The sequence below is a fragment of the Staurois parvus genome, unplaced genomic scaffold (assembly GCF_062004578.1).
Source record: "Staurois parvus isolate SC_StPar_1 unplaced genomic scaffold, SC_StPar_1.0 ptg000120l, whole genome shotgun sequence".
Lineage (NCBI taxonomy): Eukaryota > Metazoa > Chordata > Amphibia > Anura > Ranidae > Staurois > Staurois parvus.
This window is the reverse complement of record NW_028317916.1, coordinates 2,861,034-2,873,270: the sequence shown is the minus strand read 5'-3', so window position 1 is coordinate 2,873,270 and position 12,237 is coordinate 2,861,034. Positions and strand designations below refer to the sequence as shown.

The following is a 12,237-nucleotide window of genomic DNA, read 5'->3' as shown; positions in this document are numbered from 1 at the left end:
CTGATGAAATGGCCAGTGATCTATGGAGGAGTAAGGGAAACACCCTTGGATAGTAGTACTGGGGGAAGGGTAGTGTCAGACTAGCAGACTTAGGCCCCTGTGGTCAGCGTGTCCGTTTTTCATGGGGACCCGATCATCCATCCATAGACTTCTATGGACTGGCAGGCTGTCAGCGAACAATAGTCTACTGACAACCACCAGCATCTGTTCCGATACGCCACAAACAGACGGATGGGGAACCGTTCCCCAGCCATCCAGTGGATTGGATCGGATGACAATCGGGTGGAAATGGACAGGTGGTCCTTTTCCATCTGATCATCCCATTGAAATCAGCGGGCAGTGTCTGTGTCTGCTCTGCAGCAGCAGAGCGAACAGAGACCTGTCATCTGCCTGTTCAGTGGGTATCAGTGGAGAGATCCCCCGCTGAGCAGGCGGATCACACTGACAGATCCGCCACGTCTGAAAGGGACCTTAGATGGATCTGACTAACAAATTGAAGCTGAACTCAAGCTAACGCTTTATAAGCATTTACAGCAACCGATTTTTTTCTTTTATTTTGGGGTAAAGCTTTTGCATAAACTAATAAAAATTTACCATTTTAAGCACCCCTGTCAGTGGTAAAGGATTTGTCTCAACCCTCCAACTGCTACTTTGTCTGAACAGCTTAGTCTGTTAAAGGAAGTTGTAAAAGAACACATTTACTGGCTGGCTCTCCAGGTGAAAAAGTCTAAAAAGAAAACTAATGCAGCCACCACATTTAATAGTTGTTAATCTGCAATATATTATGCTCTTGTTTTAGGATTTAACACTGCTTTAAAACAGATTCAGATAAAACTGACCCAAAACTATCATAGTTTTTTCATTAAAGGCTTGTTCACACTATGTGATGCCACTTACTCAAGCCATTCTTCCCACTTTAAATTTACAGCATTATAAATCTTTAATAGTGTCATAATCTCTATTTTTATTTTTAAGGCTTTAATTAATTTTGTCCATTCAGTGACATTCCAGCCAAAAATGGAGAGAACAGTGTAAAGAACATCTACCAGGTTTGTATTGCTCTCTGTGCTCCTTTTGAGATCTTTTCTCAGTTTTTGTGCTAGTGATTGTGGTTACAGAACAAGAAATGAGGAAAATCCACACAATGATTTCCAAGAAAATAACACTTGTAGTTTATACCCAGATTTCTCTTTTAGTTAATCCTGGCCCATACACTGCCCATATGTTCATGCCCCTATGACGACTGATATTTGTTTTAAATAATGGCAATCCACATTTGCTAAAATGTAATCTGGTAAAGTTTTACTTATATAAAGGAATGTTAGAAGAAAGAAAGCACAGTCTACCATTGCCTTAAAGTGTAACTACTTTAGATGGTGACGCATACAGTTCCGGATTAAACTCTGTGAAGGCCTTTAGGCAGTTGAAAGTTGAGTTGGGCCCACCTAGTATGTTTCTGGAGGTTTCATGCACATGCAGTCTAGTGGCAGAACATTGAATTAAAGTGTTACTAAACTAACAACAGTAAAATAAGTCTGCATACGCAGTAAAGCATGCTTGTTATACTCACTGTGGAACCTAAGGGGCTAATCCTCTGCATTGTGTAAAAAGACCATTTGTTCCTTACTTCTCTGCCCCTTCTTCTTCAAATGCCCACCTGATAAGACAGACTGACCCCGTAGCCAAATGTGCATGCTCAATTTAATGTGTATTGCTAGAGAGGTTTTTTTTTCTTGGGAGAGTGCATGTGATCAGCACAGGGCCAATTAGCACTGTCCAGACAGAGGGACAGGGGTTTTGCATCCTCCTAGAGCAGAAAGAAAACTCCTCCTACATGCTTTAACCAGTGCTCTGCTGAAGTCACAAGACTGCTCTAACTTCTGATGAGAAAAGGTATTTAACAGTTTATATTTACTAAAATATTTGTATTTCCATGTTGTGTGTACCGTGGGAGACCAGATATAGTGAATGCTAGTTCCTGGGTTTAGTAACACTTTAAGTAGTATGCAAGTCAGCCGCTAGATGGAGATAACCATCACTACGGTACTTTATACGTACGTAGGTTGCACCAATATTTCTTACAAACTGACAACAGAAGGAAGATGAGCTTTTAAGAGACAAACTGTAATGTGAACCTGATGTCTATGGTTTATGTACTTTAAGTTGTTATTGGGTACATTACATTAATACAGTATTATTTATAGACTCTATAGAGTCTTTCATGTAAGTTTTAGTTTCTTTGAGTTAATTCTTTTTTTCTATCTTTTGTATAGAATTTAAGAAAGCTTCATTGTAATTGTCGTTCAAAGATCAAATCAATATTATTTTGATCAATTGTTGCAGGGCCCTTAAACAATGTGGGTGCTTACTCTGCCTATTTGGTAATCCTGGACTGATATGGACCTTCTGCTAGTGCAGTTATGATTGTAATACGCTGTGCTGCTGACAGGATTATTGATATATTAATATATTTTCCTTTTTTAAAGACTTTTAGTAATGAAAGTAAGCCATAGCAATGAACAATCATATTCAAGTGAATTATATTACACAACAGGCATCTGTACATTGCTTAGAACAATGAATGGGAGTAATTGTGAAATCACTAATGTGCACTGTATGGCCCCATTGCAAGAAATTCAAACTCATGGTTATTACTGTATGAGTCAGGCTCTGATGCTCTAAGCTTGTTATCAAACCTAAAATGTTCTAACTTAAAATTAAACTTTATATAAGCTGTTGCATATTCTCATCTATTGCCTTCCCTAATACCTTTTTTTTTTTTGCATTTTAGAAACAACCTGTTCTGTTCTATATTCCAAATCAGTTTGTAAAGAGATACTCAGACATTCCTTTAGTGCATTTATTGATACAATTCAGAATTCTGTGTTCCCATAATGACTGTTATCTATGTTTTGGGCACTAACCACACTACTCCTACAACTATGTTTCACTAAGCAGTGATTCTTTCTGATGACATGCAGTGCATTTGTACTGCACACATTAGCTGTTAACACACGTGATAATAAACTCAAAATATGTTATATGGTAATGTTGACACATTGGGGTTTATTTACTAAAGCTGGAGAGTCCAAAATCAGACTCCCTTCTGCATAGAAACCAATCAGCTTCTAACCTCAGCTTGTTCAATGAAGCTTTGGCAATGAAACCTGGAAGCTGATTGGTTTCTATGCAGAAGGGAGTCTGATTTTGGACTCTCCAGCTTTAGTAAATAAACCCCATTGATTCATATGAAGTGTGTCTTTAATAATAAATCTTCTATATTTGTTTGCAAGTATTTATGATGCCTGATTAACCAAGGTGAGAAGTGAGGTGAAATCAACACAAACATCTTTTTTTTTTGTGATGTAAGTTAAAAATAATACAGTTTCTCTTGCCCATCATAGGGTTATTTATGTGAACACTGGCTCACTCACTACACTTTGCACATAGTAATCCAGGGGTCTGCAAACTTTCCAAACAAAGGGCCAGTTTAATGTCCTTCAGACTTTTGGGGGGCTGGACTGTAGCCCCTTTTTTAGCGGAAGCAAAAAAAGGCCCTGGCGTTTGAGGGGAAAAACCATTGACACCATCTTTGATGTCATTGGGAGAAATTGTGCCTAGTCGTTGGTATCAGTGAGAGGAATTGTGCCCCATCTTTGGTGTCATTGGGAGGAATTGTGCCTCATTGTTGGTGACATTGGGATGAATTGTACCCCATTCTTGGTGTCATTGGGAGGATTGTGCCCCATCATTGTTGTCAGTGGGGGTAATTATGACCCATTGTTGGTATCATTGGATGAAATATTGCCCCAAGGGCAAGATAAAAGCAAGTAAAGAAACGCATCTGGCCCCCAGGCCACAGTTTGGAGACCATTTTAGTAATCCAACCCTAATAATGCCTCATGTACACTGCTGACATGAGTTTAGGAGCTTTTGGTGTTTTTTTGCCAAAGCCCCTGAACTCAACTCAATAGAAGCCTATGTGTCCATGTACACATAGGCTTTTACCACAGTTTAGCTACAGCAGAGTTTAGGGGCAGTTAAAGGTTCCTCTCCTGAACGCAGAAGAATTGCGTTCAGGAGAGGAACATTTTGCGTTTCGCGCTTGGGCGTTCATTCACGTCAGTAGAAAGTACTCTGGCCAATCTAATGAATAAACATCCAAATGCTAAACGCACATTTTTGCCACAGTTAGCGTTTTTCTGTCAGGAGAGCTAAACGTCTAGGGGAATTCATGCGTACATGTGGTCTAATTGAGGCTTACAACTTTTTTTTTTTCAATTCTGTTTTACAAGAGTACAAAATAACAAAAACAAGAAATAGACCAGCCCATGCAGGGGTGAAAAGTAACACCTTACCCAAAGTGCATAGACAGTTAAATGTTCAAACACTTTAAGGCTGTAAAGGTGTGGCTCATGCTAGAAAAGGTGGCAGTGGAGTAAGAGGACATTGCTCAGATAAGATAGTTATCCCCTGGTAGGGGAAGTTATCTCCTCTAAGGCTAAATAAATCAGGTAAATGAAGGGTTAGCTCCTGACCTTATAAAGCATCCAACATGGAGGCCGTGGAAGGCTCCTCCAACCATTTCGACCAGACTCTGTCGTAATTTATCGGGCACCCTCTGTTAACATAGGTATCTTTGTAAAGTGGTTAGTTGTCGTTTACCAATTGTTTTCAAAAGGAAAGGGATTTCTTCCAGAACATAACAATAGCCTTCCTGGCATAAAATCGGAGAAGACCAATCATAATTCTTATTGCTACAGTAGATGCCAATTCCTTTGCCAGACACAGCAAACAGATTCTCATAGATGGTGTGAAGGGGGTGTGGGCTACAGTGTTAACAACGGACACCACCTCCCCCCCAATGGCTGTTGACTGCGAGACATGCCCAAAAACTATGAAAGAAATCCCCTGGATATTGATCAGACCTTCAGAACTCCTAAGAAACAGACGGGTTCATTTTGTGAACACTAAAAGGGGTGAAGTAGGCTCTGTGGACTCTCCTAATGAGACCAGGTGACAAAAAAGAAGATCCCACATGTGGTTACAATCCTCATTGTCCAAATCTGGGATGTCTTGCAGCCACTTCTGCCTGAGGGGAGAGAGGTCAGGAAGGGAAGTCAAGAGGAGGTGGTTGTATAGTACAGAGGTGGGATTTTCAGAACATTTTGTATGAAGAATATGTTCTAAGTCAGGTTGCACCATCATTAGAGATCTATGTGGAAACTGACTACTAAAGGCATGGGACAACTGCAAAAATTAAACTTAAAGAATTTATAACAGGAGGAAAGGATAGTAAAGGACCTCAGGGAGCAGTTATCAGCAATATGCAATATAACTTTTATTTCGTATTTGGCGCAGGCCTATGGCTCAGGCACCATATGAAAATGAGATATGATAGGGTTGAGACATAACCGAGTGTTTTGTGGAAATCTTTCAGAGGCTATGTCCCTTTTTCAAGCTGTAGGAGTAGCAAGCATGGAAGGGGTTAAGGGATAGTGGTCCCCATGGCCTCTGAATAGAAGGTTCTGGAGGGCCTCCGGGGACTGTAATATCGCTGCCTCCAGAATTTTTATTGCACATTCAGGCAGAAGTATTGTAATTGCAGACAATGTTTTACACTCAAACAACTCACATTCTGTTAAAGAAGAATTCCAGCTAAAGCCTAAATCTAGTCTTCCAAATGACCTCCCCCCCAACACCTATACCAGGGGTCTCCAAGCTACGGGTGGGATGTGGCCCTTTGCTTGCCTTTATACGACTCTTGGGGCACTATTCCTTCCACTGACACCAATGATGTGACGCTACTCCTTCCTCTGACAGCAAAGACGGGGTACAATTCCTTCCACTGACACCAGAGATGGGGAACTCATTTTCCCAATAACATCAATGATAAGGCACAATTCTTACCACTGACACCAAAGGTGTAATTTTTTTACTTACACTAACCACCAAGCCTATGGCACTGTTTACTCCCACCAGTGCCAGGGGCATTTTTTCTACTCCCACTGGCCACAGTCTGGCCTCCTAAAGTTTGGAGGGCAGTAAATCATTTGTTTCGAACATTTGGAGACCTCTGACCTATACTAACAAACTTGTATATGTATACATACCTATTTTCAGCCTGTTTCAGTACAGTCACGTGATCTGACTCCCTTGTGTCAGACAGCGACTGCTGCAGGGGAGAGGAGAAAGCACCGACAACAGCTGCACCAGAAAGCCTATGGGTAATGTCATTGCTTCCGGCTTTCACTTGTCAGGTGTTCTCTCCTCTTCAGCCACTGCTGGCTGACGCAGGAGATCACGTGACCGGACCAGAGCAGGTTAAAAAATGGGTAGTTATAGACATCTTTATTACACAGATTAGTACATAAATATGTTAGATTTTTAAAGTGGTTGTAAAGGCACAAGGATTTTTACCTTCATGCATTCTATGCATGAAGGTAAAAAACCTTTTGTGTGCAGCATTCCCCCCAGCCCCCCTAATACTCAACTAAGTTCCCTCTCGATCCAGCGATGTGCACTGGAGTCTTAGCTATCCCAATACTCTCACTCCTCACTGGCTTCCACTGCTGTAAATCACAGCTAGTGAGCCAATGAGAAGAGAGAGTGGGTGGGGTCGAGCCACAGCTCCATGTGTAAATGGAATAATGGATCAGTGGATACCCCCATAGCAAAATATAAAATGGAGAAAATATAAAAAGTTAGGGTTAGGGGTTACATACACTTCAAGTGACTGCTGCAGGGGAGAGGAGGAAGTGAGCTAAGTGAAAATCTATTATTTCAGCGAGTCAATCAATTCTCTACTACTCAGAGATGTAGTTGTGTGATATTACATACATAAACCTGTCAAAATGGATTGGACTGCGTCATAGACTTCTGGACAAGTGCAGGGAAATGAAATGACCAATAAAAAGCAGGAAATGATTGCTTACTCTTGCTATGATGTACAACTCTAATGTGACTTTTTGATAATTAATTAGTAACAACAAGTTGAGGTTATTGCACCTGAGTTCAGACTCCAAGCAGAAGAAACAATAGCATGATATTGATAAATACGACTGTATTATGATAATAAACTTCAAGGATAGTGAAAGCAAAAAGTGTGACTTTGTTATGACACACACACACCCGCATAAATGCCCTGTGGCATGGTGAAAGCTATTTCCATCCACACTGTTTGGTTATACACTATACAATCTGATTGTACAATCTCCTCTAGCCCTCATTCACACCTGAGTGGTTTGTAGTGTGTTTCCGTACGCAGTTCAACACGCAGAATCCCATAGTTTGTAATTGTGCCTGGTCACATTTCAACACTCAGCCGCTTGTTCACTCTACACTCAAAGAAATACATGAGCTGTATTTAAGCCACATCAGGCATTTCTGGCCCTCTAAACTTAAATAGAACTGAAGAACTCTCCTCTTTTAGAACTGCTTCCCTTCCCTTGCCCAGCCAAGAAAGAAAACCCCTAAAGCTTAATACATGTGCACAAAGCTTGGTGGCCATACATGCTTCAATTTTTTTATATGGCTGAGGTGTGATTCGATCAAAACAATCAAATCAGCAAACAATCGCATAAGCATCATTTCACTTTAGATTAATTTACTGTAGATCGAGTTCATTCAATCTGAGTTGATTGGCCAGGGAAGGAAATTACCAGTCATGCTGTATTGATCAGCAGCACTGAGATGCTTTGTTTATGATTTCAATCCTTTTCCCACAGAGCAAATTATGAGATTGCATTGTGAAAACAGAGATGCGATCAATAACCTACTATCAAAATCCTCTTACCTGTGTGTGGCATATTTATCTAATGGGTTGTCGACTATCGAGAAAAATAGATTATTATTATTATTCTTCAAGATCAATCTGAAATAAATTGATCTTTTATCAAAGTATGTATGTCCACCATAAGAGTAAGCTCCAGATTCTATCCTTTTACCGTTCACTTCCATTTCTTTGGACTAAGCAGTACATGTTGGTTATGTTTATGTGTGCTGCTCTATACACACTAGAAATCCCATAATAAAAAATACAGAAAAAAAAATAGAATTGTGTAGTTCTCCATCCAATACATATATATAAATTCCTATTGTGGGATAGATAGATAGATAGATAGATAGATAGATAGATAGAGATAGACATAATTCTTGCCTTGATATATTATTATATCACAAAAGGAATTTCTATATATGTTGGGGGGAGACAGTGCCAGGACAAGGTCATCTAGAGCCCAGGGCGAACATGCCAAACTATGCCCTCCCCCAGATTTATGAGCATTGTGTCAACAAAAATCCCCCCCCCCTTAAAAAAAAGTGAGCAGTAAACTGCATGCTTACCCCTAAATTTACCTCTACGCATAGATTCTCCCTCCTCCCAGTACAAATCCACCCCGCTGCTGAAATTCCAGCACAAATCTTTGCACTCCCATTTGCCAAATCCCCCCAGCACAAATGCACCCCCCAAAAAAAATCACCACTCTTGGCAAAAATCCTAAACCCCTCAAATTTACCCTTCAATTTTCACCCCCCTCCAAATTTTCCATCCCAACACAAATTCCTCCTCCTAGCACAATTACCCCTAATCATCCCTAATAGCACAAATCCGGCCCCAAAATTTCCCCTCCTAGCACAATTCCCCTCCCCCTCTATCATATCACCTCTTCTAGCACAAACCCCCCAAATCCCCCCTCCTAGCACAAACCTGTTTCCCCTATCCACCCTCCCAATACAAATCCCCTTAAATCTCCATTCCTACGACCCCCCCCCCCCAATCTCCCCTTCTAACCCCCATCTGCCCTACAAATTCTCCCTCCCAACACAATTCCCCTCCCCCCCAATCTCTTTGCGGCACCCATCCCTCCCAGCTCACGATACCACAGTGCGGAGGATAGTCATCCCCCCTACCCACCCCTTTTACCTGCCCTGGAGGGAGCGCTACACAATTTTATATTTTTTCAGTACTTTTTATATGGGGTTTGTAAAACACTATTGGTGTAATAGCATAGCTCCCAAAAGGTTGAACTGCACTGAATTATATTCATATACAAATGCAATAGTCTATAGTCCCTAGTCCATCTCAGGAGCAAGAGAGGGCGATTACCTTGTTCAATACAGAGAGACCACAGAAAATGAACGTAGCTACCCTCTATTACAGTGGTGGCGAACCTATGGCACGTGTGCCGCAGTGGACACACGGAGTCCTCTCTGTCAGCACATGAGTATCACCTCAGCAGCTGAGCATTGGATAACAGCGCACATAGGGGCCATGCGCATGCTCGGAAAGTAGTAGTGGCACCAGGTAATGATATCAAGAGCCGCGACTCATTAGCCACGACTCGTCCAAGCTTTCGCATGGTCAGTCAGTACACTGCCAAGGATATATATATTGGACTGGCTGTGAGTTTTAATACAGCCATTTTTATTAACACAAGATTTTAGGTTGTATAAATGGTCAGTGGAAATTTGCCCCCTTGTGCTGGTGGTCAGTGGAATTTTGCCCCCTTGTACTGGTAGTCTCTGGAACTTTGCCCCCTTGTACTGGTGGTCAGTGAAACTTTGCCCCCTTGTACTGGTGGTCTGTGTAACTTTGCCTCCTTGTGCTGGTGGTCAGTGGAACTTTGCCCCCTTGTGCTGGTGGTCTGTGGAACTTTGCCCCCCTTGTGCAAGTGGTCAGTGGAACGTTGCTCCCTTGTACTGGTGGTCAGTGGAGCTTTGCCTCCTTGTGCTGGTGGTCAGTGGAACTTTGCCCCCTTGTACTGGTGGTCAGTGGAACTTTGCCCCCTTGTGCTGGTGGTCTGTGGAACTTTGCCCCTTTGTGCTGGTGGCCAGTGGAACTTTGCCCCTTGTACTGGTGGTTAGTGGAACTTTGTCCGCTTATGCTGGTGGTCAGTGGAACTTTGCCCCCTTGTACTGGTGGTCAGTGGAACTTTGCCCTCTTGTACTGGTGGTCAGTGGAACTTTGCCCTCTTGTGCTGGTGGTCAGTGGAAGCTCTGTTATTGTGTTTTTCTTTTAAGACAAAATATGTTAATGTATGGGTTGTTTTTTCTAAACTAAAACCTCAGTAATCAGGTTTATTGCAGTGTTGGCACCTTGCAATAAATAAGTCGGTTTTGGGTTGCAGTTTGAACACTCGGTCTCTAAAAGGTTCGCCATCATTACTCTATTAGGAATCATGTCACAGCAGCAAAACCAAAGGGTTGTAGAGATTTGGAAGACGCTGACAACAATGGAAGGTACTTTTCAAAGTTAAGAATTTCAAAGTTGAATATAATTTTTTTTTCTTTTAAATCAGAGTTTAGTGTCACAATCTCTAAAAAAAAATTCTCCAAACACACAAACCTACATAGCAATGGTAATTAAACTGAGATGGTTGGTGAGCTAAGGAAAGGAGTGGGCTATGGAATGGCACAGAGAAGGTACAATCAGATTGTATAGTGTATGCCCAGCTTTGGCAACATTGATTTGTTTCCTCAGCACCTGAACCTACGATCACCTTCTGATCCTGATCACCCGATTATCCTTTCATCCATATTAATATGCAGAACAAGAAAAGTGTTTTGATCGGATTTGACAGGTTATACGATCGCAGCACGCCTGCCCTGACAGCCGACAATAGCACATCGACAAGCACAGCCTTCTGTACTGAACACAGCTCATTAAGATTTATCCGACAAAGTCATCAAGTAAAGGTCGTCGGAGATCTGTAGTGTACAGACCAGAGAAGAGTTCCCTATTTGTACAAGTGATCTATTAGTCAGGTTACAGGTGCAGCAGAAGGAGCTCCTTGCTCTACACAGGAAGGAAGGCAAGTCGCCTGCCAAATACCTTTTGTCCCCTGCTCATAATCCACAGAATAAAGTTTATATTGCTGATGGCAGGCTGGCTGCTTGCAGTGGGCTCTGATCTGCCCAGCCTCTATGTATCGGAATGCACAGGCTGAAAGTCACCTACCTGAAGAAGAGCTTGGAGAAGATGTTGGCTTTCTCTAATGGGGACCTCTGCATGGTGACCCTGTGCTATGGATGCAGCAGGCACAGGCTCTGTCCACTCTTGTCTCTGCTCTCCCACCTTATTCTCCCTGCCTGCTGATGTCACTGCCTCCTAGACTCTGCCCAGGTTTGACAAGAGGTAAGCAGGGCCAGACAGCCCAGTCTTTCATATCTTCCTCCTCTTCTCTTTTTTTCTCTTCCACTCCCTCTCCCTCTGTTTAGGTAACACATCAGGGGTGTGTTGCAAACAGTTATAATCATATTGCATTACCCAAGCATATTGTATTTTGTGTCAGTGGAAGTTAATGGACCTTGTGGTGATTGTCATGTCTGAGAAGGTCAGATTATTGAGGGGAACCACACCTGATTAGGTCAGGATATCTCTACATTTCATAATTAATAACAAGTAAAGCAAGTGCTGATCCAGGGCATGCTTAGATTGCTTGAGGTTGATGTCTGTTGACCCAGCTTGAATGAGATGTGTTTTAAGAGAACTGGACCTGTTTGCTTTGGCAAGTGTTATTGTTTAAACTTGGAGTGTGTATTAATATCAATGATATAATGTAGTTATATTAAAGTGGATCTCTAGGCAAAACTTTTCTTTAAGTCAAAATCAAAAGACCACCAGAGCTCAAATCTTCATGTTCTGCAGAATCTCAAGGTAACTGTCACAAGTTGAGGTGCAGCCCTCTGAAGACTGGGAAATCTTAGCACTGACAAGAAAAAACACAACAGGGCGCACTCTACTCGTGCATTATGGTGATATCAAATGCTTTATTATAAAAAAAGTGACAAGTGCATACTCACAAAAGGACCATGAAAACAGACATGTCCTAGGTACAGACAAGTCCTAGGTAGCGGGGGTCCTGTAGAACAGGTTACCAGTTGTAATAGATGACACGTTTCTGGGGACACACTCCCTTCCTCAGAGCCAAGGCAACCAGACAAGCCTGGTATGGTTGCCTTGGCTCTGAGGAAGAAAGTGTGTCTCCCGAAAAGCGTCATCTATTACAACTGGTAACCTGTTCTACAGGACTCCCGCTACCTAGGACTTGTCTGTACCTAGGACATGTATGTTTTCACGGTCTTTTTGTGAGTATGCACTTGTCACTTTTTTTTATAATAAAGCATTTGATACCACGGTAATGCACGAGGAGAGTGCTCCCTGTTGGTTTTTTCTTATCAAAACTTTACTTTAGTTTTTGAAGAGTTGGACCCTATATCAAGTTTTGATTCACTTCT

General features: G+C 41.8%; 1 protein-coding gene across 1 annotated transcript in view; it reads right to left on the bottom strand.

Moving 5' to 3' along the window:
* The window catches only part of CFTR (CF transmembrane conductance regulator), a 200,484-nt gene extending 189,387 nt beyond the window's left edge, over nt 1-11,097 (bottom strand). The window contains exon 1 of the mRNA XM_089672096.1: nt 10,958-11,097. Within this exon, the coding sequence (XP_089528222.1) occupies nt 10,958-11,010 (53 nt within the window). The 5' untranslated portion in view covers nt 11,011-11,097. The remainder of the gene's footprint in view (nt 1-10,957) is intronic.
* Between the last annotated feature and the right edge of the window lie 1,140 nt (nt 11,098-12,237).